At 35.7% G+C, this 24,293-nt stretch overlaps 1 protein-coding gene across 7 annotated transcripts in view; it reads right to left on the reverse strand.

The window, feature by feature from the left end:
* Positions 1-2,155: 2,155 nt before the first annotated feature.
* Positions 2,156-24,293, reverse strand: part of znf385b (zinc finger protein 385B) — a 150,580-nt gene continuing 128,442 nt past the window's right edge. For 5 of the 7 annotated variants that reach the window (XM_048194492.1, XM_048194491.1, XM_048194494.1 and 2 more), the window contains 6 exons: positions 16,598-16,636; positions 13,355-13,538; positions 8,469-8,780; positions 5,991-6,175; positions 5,603-5,704; positions 2,156-3,264 (listed from right to left, as the gene is read on the reverse strand). In XM_048194492.1, coding sequence (XP_048050449.1) covers positions 3,052-3,264; positions 5,603-5,704; positions 5,991-6,175; positions 8,469-8,780; positions 13,355-13,538; positions 16,598-16,636 — 1,035 coding nt within the window. In that variant the 3' untranslated portion in view covers positions 2,156-3,051. The remainder of the gene's footprint in view (positions 3,265-5,602; positions 5,705-5,990; positions 6,176-8,468; positions 8,781-13,354; positions 13,539-16,597; positions 16,637-24,293) is intronic. The other 2 variants (XM_048194497.1, XM_048194493.1) reach the window with 2 other exon arrangements.

A 24,293-nucleotide genomic window follows, 5' to 3' on the forward strand; every position in this document is an offset into this window, starting at 1 on the left:
GATGGAGCAATAATAACTGACATGATCCATGATAACATGATATTTTTAGTGATATTTGTAAACTGTCTTTCTAAATGTTTCGTTAGCATGTTGCTAATGTACTGTTAAATGTGGTTAAAGTTACCATCGATTATTACTGTATTCACGGAGACAAGAGAGCCGTCACTATTTTCATTTTTAAACACTTGCAGTCTGTATAATGCACAAACACAACTTCATTCTTTATAAATCTCTCCAACAGAGTAGCATTAGCCGTTAGCCACGGAGCACTATCAAACTCATTCAAAATCAGAAGTAAACAATATAACAGTATACAATACTCACATAATCCGACGCATGCATGCCGCATGCATGACGAACACTTTGTAAAGATCCATTTTGAGGGTTATATTAGCTGTGTGAACTTTGTTAAGGCACTGTTCAAGGCAAGCGCGAGCTCTGTGGGCGGAGAGCACGGGATTTAAAGGGGCCGCAGCATAAAATCGGCGCGTTTATAATGATGCCCCAAAATAGGCAGTTAAAAAAATTAATTTAAAAAAATCTATGGGGTATTTTGAGCTGAAACTTCACAGACACATTCAGGGGACACCTTAGACTTATATTACATCTTTTAAAAACATAATCTAGGGAACCTTTAAAATCATGCAAATTGTTAGGATGCATAGATTAGGTCAGCCGGAACCGGGAACTCTTCCCATAACACCTGATGTACTCGCTACATCATAAGAAGAATGGCGTCTACGCTAATATTAGTCTCTCTCTGTTTATCCCGAAGTGTGCCGCAGCCTGCCAGATCCAGGCCGTATCCAGATGAGATGAAGGACCTGCATCTAGACATGACGATAACACAGCCCTGACATTTCAACTAATCTATCCTCTACAAAGGCCCATTTCCCTTTCCTTTCTCTATGTACAGATAAAACATTATCAAAATTATTCCAGTTCGCATAGATCCGCAGACACAACTAATTTTTCTGTATTATGCGGACCAGACAAGTAATTTGGCAAATATCACTTTTTTAAAAAAGACCAAGCTTCTGCGCACATACACACTCAAACACGCAAACGTTTACACTAAACACGTAAATGAACGGCAAGAATGCATTAATGGTATTCGGTTTTCAGTAGGAAAGGTGTCATTTAAGCGGCCCCTAAAGTAATAATTAATTTTTACAACGGAAGTGATTCAATCAAAAACCTACTTTAGCTCGATAAGAATTTACCTATTGTCACTGTGAAGCTGCTTTGAAACAATATGTATTGTGAAAAGCGCTATATAAATGAAGATGACTTGACTTGACTTGACCATGAGGTTTATTCATTTCACTTTTGGTGTGAAAGGGCCTGAAATAGAACTTTTTTGTTGTTAAAAAACAAACAAGCAAGCCCAGCCCAGGTGAAAAAAAGTAACGCAAAAGTAATGTAATGCATTACTTTTCATAAAAAGTAACTAAGTAATGCAATTAGTTACTTTTTTAGAGAGTAAAGCAATATTGTATTGCATTACTTTTAAAAGTAACTTTCCCCAACAGTGCATACAATACTCCTTGTTCATGGCCAATTTTTGCACTGAAATTTTGACAATAAAATAATTTGTGATGAAAAATTATTAATAAATACGTAAAACAGAAGCATTTTCACTAGTGGTTTCACACTTCTGAAGCCCATAATATGAAAGGCCCACACTGACAGATTAAATTATTGATAAATAAAAAATACATAAATGAATATAATTGTATTTATATATATTTAAATCATGTAGTCAATCAAGTTAAATTCATTACTTGTAGACCCATTAATCATACTGTGCAAACAGAGAGCTGAGATATGATCATGTTGTTTATATTAGCAAACAAGATTTGAATGAGTCATTCATCAGAGATGAATGAACATAAAAAAGACTAGAGACTATGAAAAAAACTAATAATCAAATTACACAACACTGAACTGAAGGATTTAATGAAATTTAGCAAACAAATCTCCTGCACAAATGAATGAACTCAAGAGAAATGTACAGTAGAAACAGCATAATTAAAAAAATACCTGAAAATAAATAAAATAATTCATGTGTTATTGATTCATATTATAGTATGCTTCACTAAACATTTAATAATGATTCATAAAAAGAAATATACAGTATAAATTAATGAAGAAATCATTTAAATATATTATTTTATTGAAAATGTAGTATCTTTATGTACAGTCTCTCATACATACATATATACTATGGACTATGAAATTCCACAGCCAAATAAAGAATTCTCAGTGAATGGAAACTGTTTTCTCTCGATCTCTAAAAATAAATGTACCAAATAACGTACCTAGTTCTCCTCCAGCTCATAAAATACAACTAGTATTGCAACCTGGAAGGTAAACATTAAATACACAATGGAGAATATCAATATTATTAATGATCTATACATTATTGCATCATCAGAGAGCTGCAGACGAGTACAGTCTCGTGACAAATAAGGATATCACAGAGAGATGAAAGGCCCACGGTTGTCCTTTTACACAAAAGAGAGTTTGTTTCATGATGAAAACAGGTTGAATCTACTTCTATGACAAAAAAGAGGAACCCGAACACATGTGGAGAAGAGAAATGCTGTGTTTCCTGTCAGATAAAAAGGATAAGAGTGGAACTGGTGATTGAGCTTATTGACTACACGATACAAGACAGCACACAGGCCAAAAACTGCATCACAGGCTCCCTGACAACATCAAGCCGTTGACTGAACACGTACTGTCCTACGGTAAGATTTGGGATTGTTTCTGACAGCGTTGCGAGGCATGTGCTTTGTCCGGGGTTGGTTGAGTTGAAAAGGAAGACCATGATAATTCAAGTCTTTCAGGAAGCAGTTCAACACTTTTCTTGTTTATTTTTAGTGTTTTCAAATGCAAAAGTCCTCACTAAGACGGCAGATCCTTCCTGGGTTTTGCGATGGTGAGGACGGTTGAGGATAAAGTTTCAATAAATACACCACTGAACTTCGGCACGCAGCCGCAGTGTGGCATAGTTCGAGAAACGTCCGCTTCGTCTTGGGCGCTCGCTCAGTAAGGCGCAAATAGGATGGAGCCCGCGGTATGTCGGATCGGTCCCGGAGCGGCGCGGAGAAAGGAGTGCGGAAGTGAGGCCGTCTGAAAGATGGAGGTGTTGGGACGAGGGTGGAGGGAGATGGACGGGACTGTGGTGGGGGCGAACGGTGTGTGGAGGAAAGCTGGTGAAATGGGCTTCGCCAAGTCCTTCTGCAGGGCGAGTTTGGCCTGGAGGAAAAAGAAAAAATTGAACACCGAATCACTTTGGGGAAGGAGAAAGGACAGTGTCTATGTCAATAAAGAAATTAGGACTCCACAATTAATCCAAAGGACATTGATTATATGGCCTAGTGGGATTATTTAACCTAAAAAGCCTGTGATGTAATTAAATATATAGTCTGCTAAAAAGGTACTAAAAACATATTTAAATCAGTTCATGTGAGTACAGTGGTTCAATATTAATATTATAAAGCGACGAGAATATTTTTGGTGCGACTTATTTAGTGATGGCCGATTTCAAAACACTGCTTCAGGAAGCTTCGGATCATAAATGAATCAGTGTATCGAATCTGCTGTTCGGAGAGCCAAAGTCATGTGATTTCAGCCGTTGGCAGTTTGACACGCGATCTGAATCATGATTCGACACACTGATTCATTTGTGCTCCGATGCTTCATGAAGCAGTGTTTTGAAATCGGCCATCACTAAATAAGTAATTTTGTTTTTTTTGGCGCACCAAAAATATTCTCGTCGCTTTATAATATTAATATTGAACCACTGTACTCACATGAACTGATTTAAATATGTTTTTAGTACCTTTATGGATCTTGAGAGAGGAAATGTCATTGCTCCCCATGGAGGCCTCACGGAGCTATCGGATTTCAACTAAAATATCTTAATTTGTGTTTCGAAGATTAACGAAGGTCTTACAGGTGTGGAACGGCATGAGGGTGAGTAATAAATGACAGAATTTTCATTTTTGGATGAACTAACCCTTTAAAAATAGTCAACTATAAGCAGAAGCTAAAACATCTTCCAGTTCACCAATCAGACTGAGGGAATGCATATGATAATAATAATAATAATAATAATAATAATAATAATAATAATAATAATAATACTTCATTAGTTTAATACTTTACAAATAATTATTATTTTACAATAATAATAATAATAATAATAATAATAATAATATTTGTATTATTATTATTATTATTAATAAAATATTATTGTTATAAAAAAAAATAATAATAATAATAATTTAAAATATTTTAATGCTTTACTGGTAATGATGATAATAATATTATAAAAAGATGTTATTATTATTATTCATATTAATATTTAACACTTTACAAATAATAATAATAATAATAATAATATTTTTGTTATTATAATTATTACTAGCAATAATTATTTAAGATATTTTAATGCTTTACTGGTGGTAGTAGTAGCAATAATAATAATTAGTGTAATGTTTTAATATTATTATTATTTTATTATTAGAATTATTATTATTATTAATAATAATAATAATAATAATAATACTTTATTGATGTTTATGATACAACAACAATAATAATTATTATTACGTTTAATACTTTATAATAATAATAACAACAATATAAAAGAAGAATTACTGAATTAATAATATTTAACACTTTACAAATAACAATAATAATGATATTGTTTTTATTGTTATAATTATTACTACTACTACTACTACTACTACTAATAATAACAATAATAATTTAAAATATTTAATGCTTTACTGGTAGTAGTAATAATAAAAACAATACTTTATTAGTTTAATTCTTTACAAATAATAATAATTATTTTTATTATAATTATTACTATTAATAATAATAATAATAATAATAATAATAATAATACTTTATTGATGATGATGATGATGATGATATAACAACAACAACAACAACAACAATAATTTAATAATAATAATAATAATAATATTTAATACTTTATAAATAATATTAATTTATTATAATGATAATAATGATTTAAAATATTTTAATGCTTTACTTATAATAATAATAATAGTAAAAATAATAAAAATAAAATATTTTTTTTTACTATTCAATAATAATTGATAATAATAATTGATTCAATAATTATTTTGTTGTTATTAGTAATTATTAAAATATTAGTTATTTTCTAATGCAAGTCTATAGAGGATCTGTGCATTTGGATACTTTCTAATGGGATTTACAGAAATGATCCTCAAATATTGTTAACAGAGAACATAAAAAAGTAATTCATTCTTATGTAAAGCTCTGACACTCTGTAAAGCTCGTCTGAGCTAGCAACAGTAACCCAGGGAGGTGGAGCTTAGTAAAGGGCCAACTGTACTATAAACAGAAAGTTGTATCAAGTATATTTTGCATATCATTTGAAAAATGACAAGTGAGCATTAAGCCCTTATGATGCATTAGCATCCCAAAAGAGGCATTTGTCAGCCTAGAAAGTGTGGAACAAACTCCTCACAGCACTGATACTTGAGTAACACTTGATGAAAGCGCTTGATTATAAAGAGCATAAATAATGTATTACTGCCAGAGAGCTGGAGCTCCGCTGCTGCTTGTTGTAAGGGCTGTATTTGGGTTTGGTGGGTTTCCCTGCCACTCTGTCCTTGTGCCGCCTACTGGAGATATGCTGGGAAGAAAACGGACTTAATTAACATTGTTATGCAAGTGACCAAACATAACACTGAACCGAACTATCAAAACAGCATAAGAGGAAGTACAACTTCATTTTGTCCGCATGCAAATTTGGCAAGATCAAGCCACAGAATCCCATTACTATTCATAGAGCTTTCATTATTCATCACTGCACACGTTACGTTTTGTTGTAAACTGCATAAATAAGGATCATGCCAAATGCAACCAAAGACACATGCTAACAAGAATACATCCTCTTACACTGAAACTGAACTGAATACCTGTTTAAGCTGGATTTCTGAGTTGACGTGAACGTCACAGATTTCACAATGAAACGTCTTGTTCTGTAAGCCTGAGCCTTTGTTGAGCTGTGTGGCTTGAACTTTGAGTTTGGACCCGGGTCTGGGGTAGGCTTTAATGGGACCAGCTCCATTTCGTGCCTCCAGCATGGTTTTGTGCTTCGAACCTGATGAAACAGACAATGTAGAATGTTTTCTCTGGCTTAACAGGGGGAAAAAAAGAAACAAATCTGTTTATTCAGACTTTTGGCTGCATTGATCTAGCTTAGCACAATTTCTAAGATTGAATATTTCAATTAAGTCAGACAAGAGTTTGAATTTAGCTGTTTATTTTTTATAGCCTAAGGCTGTGGAATCTACTACACAGTGATTTTATTGAAGGTAAAATATTAAAGGCACAATATGTAAGATTTTTGGATTAAAATATCTCAAAGTCACTAGAACAATATTATGTGTTTTGTTGACTTGTGTACTTACATTATCCCACATCTTTCTAAGAATGTTTAAATCCAGAGAAATAAGCCATTTTATCCAGGACACAGACCGTGTATGTGCGTCGCCTATCAATGACATTGTATCCGCATTACCCTCGATTTCCGAATTAATTTTTTAGAAACCATGGAAACACCAAAGACGCTTTAATATATTATGTGTTTTATTAGACAGGTGAGCAGCTGTTTGGATGGACACATTCACTGACAAAACTAATCACTGTTCTATAGCTCAACACAGTAAGTCTTATTGTTTAAATCTCGTTTTCTTGATTTTACGCGAGTACCATGTTTTACCATGCCTAATATCAAAATTATTTTAAATTGTAATAATATTTTGCAATATTACTGATTTGCTGTATATTTTTTTTTACAGTAAATCTTTTTTACAGTAAAGACACTAGCTTACTGCAGTGTCTCATAGCAGCCACCAAGCGAACGCAGAGTAGCACTATAACAACTTTCAACACACAAATGTATCTAATATAATAAAACAGCGCTGTGTTACCCCACATATGCATGACCGGAAGAAGCGGAAGTGGTCGTCTGTGGCATAATAAAAGTTCTGCTGCTCTTGAGCCGTCTGTCGCACTCGTCTCTCATTAGCATTATCAATTGCTCCAGCGGCCTCGTTCCGCTCAAACGGCTTTCAGCCACACCGTGCTTCATACTACAGTAATGTTAAATATTTACAAAATAAATATGATTTCTTCCTGAGTCCCATGGGATTCTTATCCACCGGCTGTAGACGCGAAGACAACACTTCCCTTGATTCCGCGAAAATAAGGCGTCATTAAGCTACGACTTGAATAAGCGTTTTGAATAAGCGACCTCTAGTGGCGAAAAATGACATATTGTGCCTTTAAGCAACACAGTATGAGTATTGTTTTTGGCCATTAAGTTTCCTAAACACTCACTAGACTAATTTTGTCAGGCCCTTGTCTCACAACTTCTGTGTAGTATGAGAAGTATGAGAATGTATGAACAAGTATGCAAATGTTCATTCAGACAGTCTCTGATTGAAATGTCAGATGCAAAAAAGGGAAAAGAAATACTGTTTTTTTATTCTTTTTTTCCCCCATTTTCATGAATCAGTTCAAACTCTCTTTAAGTAAAAATTTGGGATCAGTAAGATTTTTTTTTTAAGAAATTAATAATAATAAATTAATACTTTTATTCTATAAATTAAACTAATCAAATGTTACAGTAAAAACATTCTAAACATTCTATTTTAAATGAATGCTGTTCTTTTGAACTTTCTATTCATCAAAGAATCCTGAAAAAAACATAACAAAACAAAAAAGCATCAGTTTCCACAAATTTTCAAATGTTTTCAGCACTGATAATAATTTGTTTCTTGAGAAACAAATCAGCATATTAGAATGATTTCTGAAGGATCATGTGACACTGAAGACTGGAGTAAACTTTTTAACGGTAGTTTATATACTGAATATTCAAAAGGCTGAAAAATACCAAGATATTTTTGTAGCTATATCAACCGCCCTAGTCTTATTGCAGCCTTCAGATCTGAAGAAATTCTTCTATAGTGTGTCTGGATAATGTTTTCCAAGCATAAAAAAGCAATTTCTTGCACATTAAATATTTTAAGGCTGAGCATAACTAGAAAAAAACATACATCGACTACATAAATGTCCATGACTTTTTAATATTTGATTAGTCCCAATGACTTTTCCAGGCTTAGAAATCAGCTTTTTTAAAATTCCGCAATATGTCCAGGTTTTCCATGACTGTGGGAAACCCGTCTACATTTTCCAGTTCTTCATACATTATCAATGATGAGCCTCACATTGCTTCGCTGGTTTTGATTTATGTTTTAACTGCACGTACATTTCCACACTCCCAAGCCTCAGAGGGTCACTTCATGAAACATTTACGATAAAGAAGAACGTATAACGGCGAGAAAGCCGTGGGAAAGACATTGCGATGCAGAGGCAGATGTTCGCCACACCTGTATTGTGCGCCTCCAGCTGTGAGAGGGAGTTGACAGCCACTTTACACAGCGAACAGTACAGGAGCTTCTTGGCTTTCTCCTCCTCAGACTCCACGCTGGGCTCTGACGGGGCCGTTGGCACCGCTGCTGGTTTGGAGGTGTTCTTCAGGGCTGCCACGTGCCCTGTCGGCTCGGTGGGCGGGCTGGCATGCGCGGGTGCCGTCTTGCAAGGGCTGGGCACTAATGCCACCACGGGCGCAGCGGGAGCTGGCACAAAGGCTTGCGGGGAGGCAGGGACTTTGTGCGCAGCCAACGGCTCTGCACTCTTCACTGGGAACATAAGAGAGAGAGAGAAAGAAACAAGGACAGAGCAAATTTGACAGTTAGTGGTGAAGGGCTCAGCATGTTGTATTATGTGCTGCCACATTTTTCAACTCCTTCCTGTCTGTTTTTTTCCTCTATTTTGTGTGTTAGGGTTTGATATAAGGTCTTTGCTGCAGGCAAGCTCTCTAGTTTCTATGTCAAAAATTGTAGTCTGTTACACAAATTCCACGACAAAAATTGTAGTTAATAACATAATCTATTAGATTACATATTTCAGGTAATGCATTTTGACTACTTTGTGATTACCTTTAGATTCCTAAGACTGACCTAAACTGTTAATCATATAGATTTGAATAGGATTACTAGAAAATAATATAAAAATGTATACAAAAACTGAAAATATATAATAATAAATTCCATTTTTAACAACAACATGAATAACCCCAAACTGGGGTTTATGAAGGAACTACTGGGGGTTTGTGATAATACTAATAATTAATATCATAAAAATGTAAAAAAAATAAATAAAAGAAAATAATTAATAAACATTTTTTTTACATAAATAAAATAAAACACTTGAACACACACACAAACAAATATTTGTTTAGCTGCATGTAATATGACCATTAACTGACATCAGAGAATCAATAAATTATGAATAATTTACTGGCATTTTGTGAATAATATGATATTATTTAATCAATAAAAAAGTAATTTTGATTACTTTGATATGGATGTATGGAATCTGATTACATAACCAGATTATACCTAGTACTGCAGTCTAAAATATGCTGGGTTAAAAACAACCCAAGTTGGGTTGAAAATGGACAAACCCAGCAGTTAAATGTTTGCCCAACCTGATGGGTAGTTTTATTTAACTCAACTATTGTTTAAAAATGACTATTGCTTGCTTAAAATGAACCCAAAATATGTTGGAAATTAATATTTATTAATATGTTTGATAAATGAATATTTATTTAAAAAAGTTTAATGAATAAACAATAAACGTTTATTAAATTGCTTATTAATAAATGTTTACCTTTTGATTATTATTGTTGCCTCTCATAAATTGTCTGATTTTTATTTTCCAACCTATTTTGGCCAGCCACATAGTTATTTTTAAACAACAGTTGGGTTAAATAAAACTGCCCAGCATGTTGGGCAAACATTTAACCCAACCGTTGGGTTAAAACATCCCAATCTTTGGGTTTGTCCATTTTCAACCCAACTTGGGTTGTTTTTAACCCAGCATTTTTTAGAGTGTGGTTACAACAGCACTGGGTAGGGTCAGGCTTCTAACACCAATGACTGTTCGGGTCCCACGTGCTGTAATGTGATAGGACGTGACCCCTGGATCGCTCACCACCCTTGCGCCCTTGTCATAGCGTTACATGCTGCGGGAGGCCCTAGAAGCACTTGATGTCGGATGCCTGTACTCTCCGCCCACTCTCTACCAGGCTTCTGAGGGAATATTCTGCTGGTTTATATGAATGTCACTTTCTGCTCGTGCTTTTTTTTTTTTTTTCTCCCCGAGGACTCAAAGCAGCCAGAACAGTCTGATGTTCCCCTATACAGTGACATTACACCCGCTGACACTAACCTGAACCTCTAGGATGGAACTTCTGCTCTTTTGCATTTTTTTTTTCTCTCTCTGTTTCAGTTTATATTTCAAATCTTCCAAAGCGTGGTAGGTAGATGTGGAAACATACAGTATGCCTCTTTGTTTTTGTTCTCACTATTATATGTGGTGAGTCATAAGGAACATATTGTAACCAAATAAGAAAACAGATCAGAGATAAAGTACAACTATTTGGAAGACTTTTCAAAACTAACAGAAATCATAGGCTCTGTATGAAAACCTAGTAAGCTGTCTACATAAGCAGCTGCTAATTTAAAAATTCGCATCATAGGCAGTAAAAAAAAATCAAAAGCACACAGAGATTCGAATTACAGTTGTTGCCAAGCTAACAGTGTGATACTTTAATAAGCATTAAACATGCAGCACACTTAAATATTAGGCCATTTTTTTATTAAAGTAAACTTTTATAATCAAAGTTTTTGGTATTGAATGAGTTATAAGAATATTTATAATAAAGTTCTACTGTAGCTCAAACAGCAGAATGTGGTGCCAAGGTAAAGGGTTTGATTCCCAGGGAATGCATAAACTAATAAAAATATGTACTTTGAAAATATAATATAAAATATATTTGCAATGCAGTGCATTATGGGATTGTCTACTTTATGAAGGATGGAAACAACACTATAGTTGCAAAGTTTGGGGTCGGCAAGGCTGCATTTATTTTCAGTAAAAAAAAAAATTACAGTAAATCGGTAATATTGCAAAATATTATTACAATTTAAAATAATTTGCCTTTTTAATATATATTGTAAAATATAATTTATTCACGTGATAGCAAAGCTGAACTTTCAGCATCATTACTCCAGTCTTCAGTGTCACAAGATCCTTCAGAAATCATTCTGATATGCTGATTTGGTGTTCAAGAAGCATTTCTAACATAACTGTTGAAAACAGTAGCTTAATGTTTATGTGGAAACCGTGATACATTTTTACAGGATGATAGAATAGAAATAGAGCTCGGACAATCAATCAATAGAATAGATTGATGAATAGAAAGTTTAAAAGAACAGCATTTTGATCATTTGAATGCATCTTGCTGAAAAGTAAAAGTATTAAAGGTGCAGTAGGTGATCTGGGAAATGCTAACGTTAGCCTGCTAGCATTGTAAGCATACAATCCCACCCTCCCTGCAAATCGCGGTCCAAAGCCACGGCTCCTCCAAAACACATGAACACGCACACATACAGCTGCTCTCAGCAAAGCGTCACAAGAGACGGCGTTAAACTACTGATGTCTCAAAGCACATAACATTACAATAATAATGAATGTAAACACATTAGAAAGCTCGTCTCTGACTGCTGCAGATTCATTTCGGTGTTGATACTGATGACATGGAAATGCATAATTTCAAGTCTGTCAATTGTTTTGATTAGGAACTGTAAAAGGTGGCTGCTGTTTGTTTTGCGGGGCTCTTTCGTCAAGGTGTTGTATAAACTGTGTATCATATTATTTCATCCGGACCGAATATAAAGATTGGATGAACATTTTAGGGTCCTATGCCTTCCACAGACAGTATATATAATAATAAAAATACATTAAGACCATTTAACATAGTGATTGCTATCAGGATATGAGGAGACTTTGAAGCAGTATAACAAAAAATGTTTCTGTAGAGAATCACCTATTGCACCTTTAATTTCTTAAAAAAAAAAAAAAAAAAAAAAAAATCTTACTGACCCCAAACTTTATGTAATTTTTCAAAACTCTGTGTGTTGGAGTTTTGGCACAGAGCCACAGTGATAACAATTGGCATTTGTTGTTTAGATGCAGATCAAATAGTGACCGCAATGTTGAAACGACCTTGCTTTATCCTTTCTGAAAAACTCAGTGAGTGTGGAACATTTCTTGGATCTTAAAAAAAAGAAGAAAAAAACAGAGCAATTACCGTGCGCACACATCCCAGAATAATCCAACACACGGAGTTCTGAAAAATTACATAAAGCAGACTCTTACGTAAAGCACTGGAGCTAGCAATTTTAATGATTTAGTGCTTGAAGTTTTCCCATGTAAACTAAATCTGACTGCATTGTGTGTTGCCAGGGTTCGGGGAGAGACGGCAACAGCAGCCCCCCTCCCGAGTCTCGGTCCGAGCTCAACACCACGCTAATACGACGGCATGACAGCGAGGACCCATAAGCCATCTGTGAATCAGGCTGACATTCATTTGGCCTGATTTGTACAAAGACACTGCATATCAATGAGGACCACCACTGCCTAATAAATGAGGCGCACCCAAATCTGTCTCAGAGTCTGTAGCTAGAGAACGAGCGAATTCGGAAAGTATGCACTGGCTCGGATTTGCACCCCGTAGGGCATGCGTCTTGGTACATCCCAGTCTTGATTCTTAATCAGACACAAGGGCCTGAAATTGAGTGGGTCACAGCGTGAAGCAAAGATCAGATGATTATGTTCTTTGAAATGTAACACAAATCTAATTCAGTCAAATCAAAGGCCAGGGAGGAAGAGAAAAAAAAAGAAAATAACAGCATCCCAGCACGCATCCTACCGCCTGTTCGAATTCTGTATGTGTTTTCCATAATTAAACATTTAAACGCAACACAAAAAGAGACAAAAAGATCATGTGCAGGAAACTTAATATGCAGGTAATGATGAAACAAGCAAACAGAGCTGCAGGAAAAATGATCTGCTGTTGGCATGATAAAGCATATGGCTGATTACTGCCGCAGCAGGGCTGCTCCTTACCTCGGCACATGAACAAGCGGCACGTTTTTGAGCTTGACGGATGCCCTTGGTCACCCTAAAGTGGTCTAGATGCTTTTACGTGCAGCACACACAAGCACACGGAGTGTAAACAGCGGCGAGGGTTCGGGGTTAGAGCGGCGGGAAGAAAAGCATAGAAGTAAACACACATGGAGAGGGAAGGATAGGAGAAAGAGGATGGGACAGGTGATGTGGAGCAAGTACAAAAGGAGCTATTAACCTGGTTGGTCAGAGCAGCTGGCAGTGACTGCAGTGCAGGAGGAAGTGGTGGTGGTGGTGGTGGTGGTGATTGTCTTAGGGCCGCTGTCCTGGGCGGCTGCACTTTTCTGCTTATTTTTCGTGGACTCCTGTGATTTGAGCTTCTTGGCATGTTTACTGCCTTTGTAGTGGGCCTCGGCTTGGCTCTACAAAGGAGAACAAATGAACCATCCAATCAGGCTCATTTCTTACAACTATAGCATCTACCATCATGGACTGCAATCACACAAACACACACACACATTCATTTCAAACATGCTTTCAATAGCAGGCACTGTTCCAATCAAGGTAAGGATGAGATCGGGATGGCCAAATTTTATGGCCAAAGGCTAAGAAAGAGCTGGACATAGTGTGTTTAGAGGGAATTGATTCTCAATGGAGAACGCTAAATGGGCATCGATAGCTGGCACTCATTGAGGCCGCTAATGGAGAGTTTACTCATATCTGTATTTGCTCAAAGTGAAGATTTAAAGGGAAAACGACTACTTCACACTTAAATAGAACGAAAGGGAGTGAGTGAGTGAGAGAGAAAGTGCTTATGAGGGATTAGGATCCCTTTGAATATCTGACTGCTGAGAATTAGGAGCTCAATTTTTCATTTTTATGACATCAAACGTGACAAAGTCCCAAAAGACCTGCAGATGGATTTTCTCTCCAAATGCTGATACTCTGTCACATTCACTAACTGAAAGTTTAAGGGATTTCTGGCAGTGCTGGGAGAAGCCAGACAGCACCGCTCACGGATGTATTTCCTGCAGATTATTCAAAGAGGAAGCCTGCAGTTTGCAGTTTTCATGGTGTTGAAATGGCAATTACAGGAATGGAATGACAAGTCACTGCTTTGTTGTATTCATTATTGTCCCTCCGTAATGAGATATAAGCAACAGCATTACATTTAAATCATTAGGATTTGCTTCACAAATCAGAGAACAAGCATGTCAGGTAAGGGCCATTCACACTGACAGAGACTGTTCTCAAAAAGAGCTGGTGGTCATATTGTATATTTACAGTACAGTCCAAAAGTTTGGAACCACTAAGATTTTTAATGTTTTTAAAAGAAGTTTCGTCTGCTCACCAAGGCTACATTTATTTAATTAAAAATACAGTAAAAACAGTAATATTGTGAAATATTATTACAATTTAAAATAACTGTGTACTATTTAAATATATTTGACAAAGTAATTTATTCCTGTGATGCAAAGCTGAATTTTTACTCCAGTCATCATTACTCCAGTCTTCAGTGTCACATGATCCTTCAGAAATCATTCTAATATGCTGATCTGCTGCTCAAGAAACATTTAATGTGTACAATTGTACAAAATATTTATGTACAATATTTTTTTTCAGGATTATTTGATGAATAGAAAGTTAAAAAGAACAGTGTTTATCTGAAATCTAATCTTTTGTAACATTATAAATGTCTTTACTGCCACTTTTGATTGATTTAATGCATCCTTGCTGAATAAAAGTATTCATTTCTTTCATTTCTTTTCAAAAAAATAAAAATAAAAATTCTTACTGACCCCAAACTTTTGAACGGTAGTGTATAATGCTACAGAAGCTTTGTATTTCAGATAAATGCTGTTCTTTTGAACTTTCTATTCATCAAGGAATCCTGAAAAAAAAAGTACACAACTGTTTTCAACATTGAAAATAATCATAAATGTTTACTGAGCAGCAGATCAGCATATTAGAATGATTTCTGAAGGATCATGTGACACTGAAGACGATGCTGAAAATTCAGCTTTGCATCACAGGAATAAATTACTTTGTCAAATATATTTAAATAGTACACAGTTATTTTAAATTGTAATAATATTTCACAATATTACTGTTTTTTACTGTATTTTTAATTAAATAAATGTAGCCTTGGTGAGCAGACGAAACTTCTTTTAAAAACATTAAAAATCTTAGTGGTTCCAAACTTTTGGACTGTACTGTATGTTATATAATATATTATACAGTCAAACCAAAAATTAATCAGACATTTTTGATATATTTTTACTAGTACGTGCAGGACACTATAGTTCATTTATGTAATTGAGGATAGCAAATATACGCAAACATTCTTCATACAGTGGACTACCAGTAAAATTGATAAAAATTTGGAATCAAAAATTATTCAGACACTTTGACCTGACCATTTTTAAGTGTTATCTGACATAAGATTATTTTTTTCTGACACAGTTTGAGATCTTGTCATATTTTATTACCCTTTTTTTTTTTAACTATAGTGAATAAACTGAATTAATGAATGAAAAGTTCAAGGTGTCTGAATAAATTTTGGTTTGACTGTGTGTGTGTGTATATATATATATATATATATATATATATATATATATATATATATATCTCTCAGTGTGAACCTTCATTGAAGCTGTATGTGGGGGACATGGATATAGGGACGAGTTTTGTAAGTTCAGTGGTTACAGAACAGTATTGGATGTGCCTCTATTGAAAGAAACATATTAACTTTGCTAGTTAATACATATATACATTTGATCAAAACAAACACACAAACAGACAGACAAAAGAATATCTATTACAAAGCATGCGGCTAACACCATGTTGTAAAGGTGCTGGGATTAAAGAAAGGTCAAAGTTCTTTTGTTTTGTTTTTCTGTCATAAAGACAAAATGGCTGCCGTTCACTTGTGATCTTGTGAATGTGTGTTGAACCATCTGAGTCAGAGCTGAAAAAACATGAAATATGATAAGAGAGAAGAAAGACAGAGACAGACCAAGCGAAAATGAGGTGCGTAACATCCATCGCACCAACAGCACAGATTGCTTGTTCAAGTGACAGGCATGAGAGTCATAATGACACACAGGACACTGCTGCAGACAGTGACAGGGGAGAATGATGTGACGACCTGGGGCGTTTTGTCTTCTCTGCACTGTGCAAATGTTAGCAGATCTTGTGACCTGGATTAAGTGCACTTGACATTTATAAATTGACTTTCTCCCAAGCTAAGTGTGAGCCCATTTCAATATTTACAAAAACATTCACAACCAGACCATAATTTAAGTCATTATAACATCAAGTGTCTTTCAGCTTAGTTCTAGCAATCACAGGGCCTCATTCGTGGAACACGAGCAGCACAAATTTCTCTAAACAAAGAACGGGCTTTCAAACCTGTTTACATTTTGTGAACATTAAAGGGATAGTTCACCCAGAAATTAAAGTTTTGTCATCATTTACTCACCCTCATGTTGTTCCAAACCTGTACGCATATTTCTTTCTTCTGCAAAACACAAAGGATATTTTGAAGAATGGTGGGGTCCAAACAACATTGGACTCATTGACTATAACTGTTTGGAACTGTATGAAAAAACAAAAACAAAACACTGAGGCATTTTTCAAATGATCTTCTTTTGTGTTCCACAGAAGAAAGTCACCAATAATTTTAAAATTCCAGATTTTAAAAGCACAGAAGCTATATCCATATCAATCATAAGTGTATCATACGTATATATTTCACTGTTTATTTTAAGTTCTCATTTCACCTCTCTAAGAACTGAATAAATTATTTTAGAATTGCAACTTTGAAATTAGCTCCACTGATTTAAAAAATCTGGAATTGGAAAGAAATTCTGGAATCAAACAGCCCTTTAATTTAGTCTACCATTCAAAAGTTTAGGGTCAGTACGATTTTTTTGTCTCTTATGATCACCAAAGCTGTATTTAACAACAATTAATCAAATATATAGTATATCAGTAATATTGTGAAATGTTCTTACAATTAATATTGTTCTTATACTTTAATATATTTGAAAATGTAATTTATTCTTGTGATAGCAAAGCTGAATTTTCAGTGTCACATGATCCTTCAGAAATAATAATATCCTGATTTGGTGCTCAAGAAAATTTTCTTATTATTATCTATGCCGAAAACTGTTGTGCTGCTTCATATTCTTGTGTAAACAACAATACGTTTACAAATACAAATGCATCCTTGCTGAATAAAAGTATTTCTATTTAAAAAAAAATTTAATGACCCTAAACTTGAACAGTAGTGTACACAGATTATCGAAATTAATCCTCAATTTATGCGAGAATGGTTTGCAGAACGATTTATATACAAATTCATTCTGCTTGTGCTAATGAACTGCCACAATGCTGCAATTTATTTGTGAACACTTTTACAAACATTTTACTCAGAAATTCATTCAGTTTGTGTATCATGAACGAGGCCCATTAAGCGTATATGGCATTCTTCAGCGAACAGTCAGACACATACACGCTGTATTAAAAGCTATGTTGCAAAAATGTCTTTGCAACAAGAGCAGGACACGAACGAGCAAACATAAAAAGGCTTGCATAGGCAATAAGCACCAGTAAGCCTTTCTGCTGATATTTGCAAATAGGAGCTGCCAGCAATATCAGTGCATTACCCTACAGCTGTCTCTGTATCCTCCCGTTCAGCGCTCATGTACTGTACAAGAAACCTGTCAAAGACATACACACCTACACATTGTAACAGCTTGTTGTATGAAAGTACACAGTTGAACTTTTAGGGAGTCTATTTTCTCATGCACATGCTTTGACTTTTTCATAGGCCTGGCTGATGCAATACACAGACTGGCCTCAGATGGGGCATCACTGTCAGAAATGAATTTTCTTTCATTTTTTTTTTTTTTTTTGTTATCCCACTATAAAGTGTTTTCTTCTAGGAAATCCTAGTTGCCGAAGTGGCTATAAGCGAGCCATCTGCAACACTTTTTAAACACAGCTCCTCTTGTAGCAGGACTACCTGTTAACAACTGCAGATAGGTGGAGGGTTCAGAAAACCTGTCTGGAAACAGTCATTATATCTGATATTCTTGGTTTGGTTGCTGCTAAATGCACATACATGACACACTCCACCTTTAAACGTGTGTGCTTGTAGTTGTGCATGCAACAAATGTAGTCTTGCAATGACAGTCTCAAATGATTTAGCCAATTATGCAATACAAGCGTTATTAGTGCCAGCTTCTGTTGTTTTTCTGAGGCCACAGGTCCCTGCCACAAAAACATCTGCTCACAAACTCCCTCAATGCATGAAGTCATATAGCAATTATGACCTACTCTTTTCCCTCACCCCTCACTTCAGCCTTTAAAACAATTTTTAAGCACAATAACAACCTTAATTTGATGAAAAAAACATGCCAAATGTTATGGCCTGATTATTAGCCAGTTTCCAGACTACATTTTTTTTAATCTCATAGCACAGATAAAAGTGTTTTTTTGAGTCTATAATAAATGTACATTTTTAACAAAGATATTTAATTCCTACTTAAAGCTCCAGATTAGTCTTTCAGCACAGCATACCTTGATCTGAACTCCCTCTGGTAATCCATCTTCCAAATAACTACTTTAAAAAGACACAATAATTAGCTCTTAAATAAGGATTGGATTGCAAGGACTTGATTTCTGCTCCTTAACGATTCCATTATCGATTCTTTTAGTACACCCATCCTTAACTATAAAACTTAAACAAAAATACAAAAAAACAAACAAAAAAAGATACTTTTTTGGCAATGTGTTTTAATGTTTCTGATTTATATCCAACTTTGACCCCTGCGTGTTCTTCAGATGACACCGACTCTGAATCAACATACACAACTGCCAATTTGTTTTTATATATATACTGTAATCATTACGATCAAAACTTGTAATAACTGCTTTAATGAGATCATTGTTTCTGCCTAAATGAATAAATGATGTTAGCTAACTGTGTGATTTGTATTATCTTTGAACTGTACATTTCTGAACATATGGACATTATTTGGAGTCTGATAACAAATTAGTTTAAATTGTAATGTATAAACATACATTTTCTGTAAAGCTGCTTTGAAATGATGTACTGTGAAAAGCGCTATACTAATAAATGTGAATTGAATTGAATTCATCCCTGTTTTTTTAACTCAGAAGTAGAACGCAGATGGTCAAGAACCGTTAACAACTAATTGGAACAATGGAACTGATTCTCTGACCTACACATAAAGTTCACAAGAACTGCTGCGGATCTCAAAGTAGTGAAACATTCCTATTTCCAGCTTTTTTCTTATCTCCTCACATGTAAGGCCCGTACACACCAGGTATTAAGATCTGTCTCAGTGATCTGATCACAAGTAGTAATCCGTGAAATATCACCGTGTACAACTGTTAGCACGGTTTAAATTGAGGTTTTGAAGGTGGAGAAACCCTAAAATCTGGCAGGCAATCTGATGCCCTAGATATGATAGAAATATATTTGAGAATACATTCTTTTCCTGTGATGGCAAAACTGAATTTTCTGCATCATTACTCCAGTCTCCGTCACATGATCCTTCAGAAATCATTCTAATATGCTGATTTGCTGCTCAAAAACATTTCTTATTATCATCAATGTTGAAAACAGTTGTGCTGCTTAATATTTTTTGGTTACTTTTAATCAATGCAATGTATTCTTGTTGAATTAAAGTAAAAACAAACAACTAAAATAATAATTAAAATAATAACTGATCCCAAACCTTTGAACGTTAGTGTGTTGAAACTATTGCTTAAGAAATTAGATAGATAGATAGATAGATAGATAGATAGATAGATAGATAGATAGATAGATAGATAGATAGATAGATAGATAAACAGTGAAAATAAATTGCACAGTGTTTAGAATTAGCACTGTCCACCATCTTAATATTAGGTGTAAATTGGATCTAAGTTGTGTTGCGGGGGTGTGACGGCTGTAATGACACAGCATGTATAAGAGACTATAAAGCTTTAATGAGATGTGCTGGTTATCTGCCGTATTGGCTTGTTCTCACATAAGGGCTGTAGGTCTCTGGAGGGAAGCCTCCACTTCACCTAATGTCACATCACAGCAGGACACACACCTTTAGATCAGGTAACATCAAATGAAATGGCCAGGGCTTCTCTGTTACGCTGAGCGCAAATGGAGATAAAACAGCTCATTTACAGAAGATAAGGGAAACCTAAGAGCGTACTCCAGCCATTATTCTCATTTCTTTAATGCAGTCTTCAAAAGAACACACCACGGCTGTTTTAACCTTCAAAACAAAACACCTTATGAAGGCAAAGGAAAAAAAAAAACAACAACAAAAAAAACAGACAATGTAATGTAGCTGACAAAAGACAAAGCCGACGGGGGAAAAAAATTATAGTATAAACAGTTATGTATTTGAAAAAGCCAGTGGAGTGAAAAGCTTAGAAATTCAGCTGCGATTTTCCCACAATCCCAGAGTTTATTCAGGCCACATCTGCAAAAATTTATTTTAACAGCTAAACCGAGGGCCAAGATTTCTGAGAAAAAAATATGAAATAAAAAGCCATATCAAACCAAAAACAGTTTATAGAACTGTCAGCTGCCTGTAGGCTTTGCCTGAAGTGTAATTACGGCATTAAAAAAGTTGCATTCTACAGAAAATGGGAGCATGTTTAGTTTGTGGAAAGAACATAAAATATAATGCAGAACACATTAATGGTAAGGTTATTTATATGGGGCATTTCAGAGGCATTATAATGTCGCACGGGGTCAGTAAATTGCGTGGCGTATTTGAATTGTTAAAGACCGTAATTATATGCCTGGCAGAGTTTCATAATGGACATAAATGCCATTTAAGGTTTGGCTTTTACACACTTTGATCTAAACCATTAATTAGAACTAATCTATAGTGATTCAGGGAACATGTACTGCATGTGATCAGTGTGTCCATTTGTACACATTAGCCCAAAAGCATTGGTGACGCAACTAGCAAGTCAAATGCTTAGTGTGATAGCAGTTACACGACTGTTTAAAAATATCTTCTGCTCATTAGGGCTGCGTTTATTTAATCAAAAATACAGTAAAACAGTGAAATTATTACAATTTAAAAGAACTGTTTTATATTTTAATATATTTAAAAATGTAATTACTGTGATGGCAAAGCTGGCAGTCATGCTTCGTAATATTCTTTGTGGAAACGGTAATACATTTTAATTCCAGGATTCTTTGATGAATAAGTTCTGATCAATTTGATGAATAAAAGTATGAGTATCATTTTTTTAAATGACCCTAATCTTTTGAATGATGGTGTAAATGGTTTGTGATTCTTTTAAAGGGGACTTATTATGCACAGACACATTATGGGGACACCTGGGACTTAAATTACATCTTGTATAAAAGAGCATAGTCCCCCTTTAAATTTACAATTAATTAAAAAATTAAAGATTGGCAAATACCGATTAGCCACATAGCAACAACCTGGCAACCATCTAGAATTTCCTAGCAATTTTTTTTTTCATAACATGCCTTCATATGTAAAAAATAAATGCTAGCAGAAATGTACAACTAAATATAAAGACATACTATGCTAGAAATGGTGTACAGAATTACATAAAAATGCATTCTGTTGAAAAAACAAAACAAAAAAACAAGTCACCAGACAGCATTTTTTTTGAAAACCACTGATCTGAATGAATCTGAATATCATTGTTATTTCACGCTACTATGGGAATATTTTACAGTACAAGAAGAGAGGAATATCACACCCTATTTATCTCATCTGTTTATGGTGTTTTATTTTACAGCGGCACACAGACTAATTATGGAAAGAAACGCACTGAGTGGAACTAAAAACTTCAAAAACTCAAAACTTCATTCGAGCTTGGCCAGGGATGTGTTCAACCTTTAGTTGCACAATGTTTTTTCCCCTCTGGCAACAGGATTGGATGACACAGTGAGTCCAAAGCGTGCGCTAAAGTATGGGATTAAATTACATCTCAGGACTGTGGCAAAATGAAAAGGCGTTTGAGCTTTAATAAAGTCAAGGATAAAGTTTGTAGTTTCCGAGGGTGAAGGCTAATCTACATGAGCAAGCTGCGAGACCAATACGAGCCATTTTGCCCTGTGCCCCGGAACATGAAATGGTAACAGCACAGCGCTTGACAAACACAACATCTTCAGGCCTGCGGAGAACGAAGGTAAACACGGGACGCTGGCTGATTCGTTCTGACACGCCAACCAGAGCATCACTTCCACTTAAGCAAGATGTGCTTTGGACTGGGCCTGCAGATGAGCATCTCCAGGGAGTAGGGAGAGCAGGAGAGACAGCTCTATCGATGGAGACCACAATGTGGCAACACATGCACCCAGAATTAGCATCAAAGAGCTTGGCAGTCTGGAGAACATCCGTTGACACTTCTGCTCGCCCCACGCTAGCTCAGATACGCCGCTTAATCTTAAAAGCATTGTTCAAATGGGCGAATGTGAGAGGAAACTGTTTTAAATTATCGCAAGGAGAACAGTCATTTCACTTTCCGCGTTTATTGTGCTTGTTTGTAGCATGCGAGAGAGAGAGAGAGAGAGAGAGAGAGAGGGGGGGGGGGGGGGAGAAGATAACAGGAAGCCAAGACAAGTTAATCTCTAGCAGTCGCTTCAATTCAGAAGCACATAGGCTGTGTTGGAAAACGAGGGTTTCAAACTCGATAGCAATCAAGCAATTATGCACCGCAGGAGGGAACAACAGGATAGCTGGGACACCCAGCGGCCACCCCACTGAGACAACAGGACCATGTCTGCCTTTGCTCAGAAGTCCAAAGGGGTTCCCCGGGTTCCTGTGCTGCATTCCTGCCTGTTTGTCATGATAAAGATGAAAAAGACCTGGAGGAGACAAAACAGATGCACAATGGTGCTCCTGCGTCTGTTTTCCACTCTGAGAGAAACCTTTTCTCAATTACCGCTCGCAGTGGGAGCTCTCCGTCAGCCAGGGCTTATTGCCACCCTGTGCCATTCATCTTAAATTAAATGGCTTAATCAATGCCAAGACAGAGTGGAACAACATGGCAGTACAGTAAGTAATTACCCCTCTCCCATAGAGAACAACACAACACAAGCCTCTGCCAGCTAACTCCGTGCAAAACCCCACACCTGTGTGCACACTCGTAAATACAACTGTACTGTTTAGTGTAACCTCTGGGATTCTACGGCTCTGCCAGTGAGTAAACAATGCCACATTTTATTTTGGACATTATGCATGAAAATCTATTACTACAGATTACAAACTGTAAGGGAAAACATAACTAGCAGCTAGAGTTGTCAAAAGTACTAACTTTTTCATTTGAGCGTTGTTGAGCGATTCGTAAACGTTTCTGATTGGCAATTGTGTTGACGTGCTCATCGGATATGTCTGTGATTGGCTACAATGATCGACGCACGGCAGCGTTTGAAAGCACACGGAAGTGTTTGAATTTGAAAGTGGGAGCGTTTAAAAAAAAGGCGTATATCAGAGGACTGATCCGCGATAGACGCCTGCTTTCAATCGCTCCCGAGTGTATCTGTGTTCAATGATGACTTTTTACAACATGTGTTTACAGTGTTGATCACTGAAGGCAATCACAGACATATCTGATGAGCCGTGAACACAATGGTCAAACAGAGGTGTTTACGAATGCGCTCAACAACGCACAAAGCGTCACATTTTTAAAATGTCGATACCGACTAGGTACCAAAGTCGGTACTTTTGACAACTCTACTAGCAGCTAAGTGATGTACCAAAGCGATTGAGGGTTAAGTGGCACCTCAGTCAAGGCATCTCAGTAATTTCATGCCGGTATTGAGAATCACATCCGCAACCATTAGGCCATGACTATATTAATAAACAGCTTTTTACTCACACCAATTTTTTGGATTATAAATACAGTAAAAACAGTAATATTGCTACAGTATATACAAAATAGAGTAATACAAATTGTAAACAGCGCTGATACTGGTGGAATATCGCTTGGTGCTGATCGTCTGTCAGCCAATCAGATTCAAAGACCAGAACTAACTGTTGTGTGTTTTTATATTTATCCTTTTTTTTTTTTGTAAATGAGGGTGAGCAAATTATGACAATTTTAATTTTTGGTGACCTATCCATTTAAGTAGTTTAAGACTGAAT

Source organism: Megalobrama amblycephala, linkage group LG6 (assembly GCF_018812025.1).
Source record: "Megalobrama amblycephala isolate DHTTF-2021 linkage group LG6, ASM1881202v1, whole genome shotgun sequence".
NCBI classification, from domain to species: Eukaryota; Metazoa; Chordata; class Actinopteri; order Cypriniformes; family Xenocyprididae; genus Megalobrama; species Megalobrama amblycephala.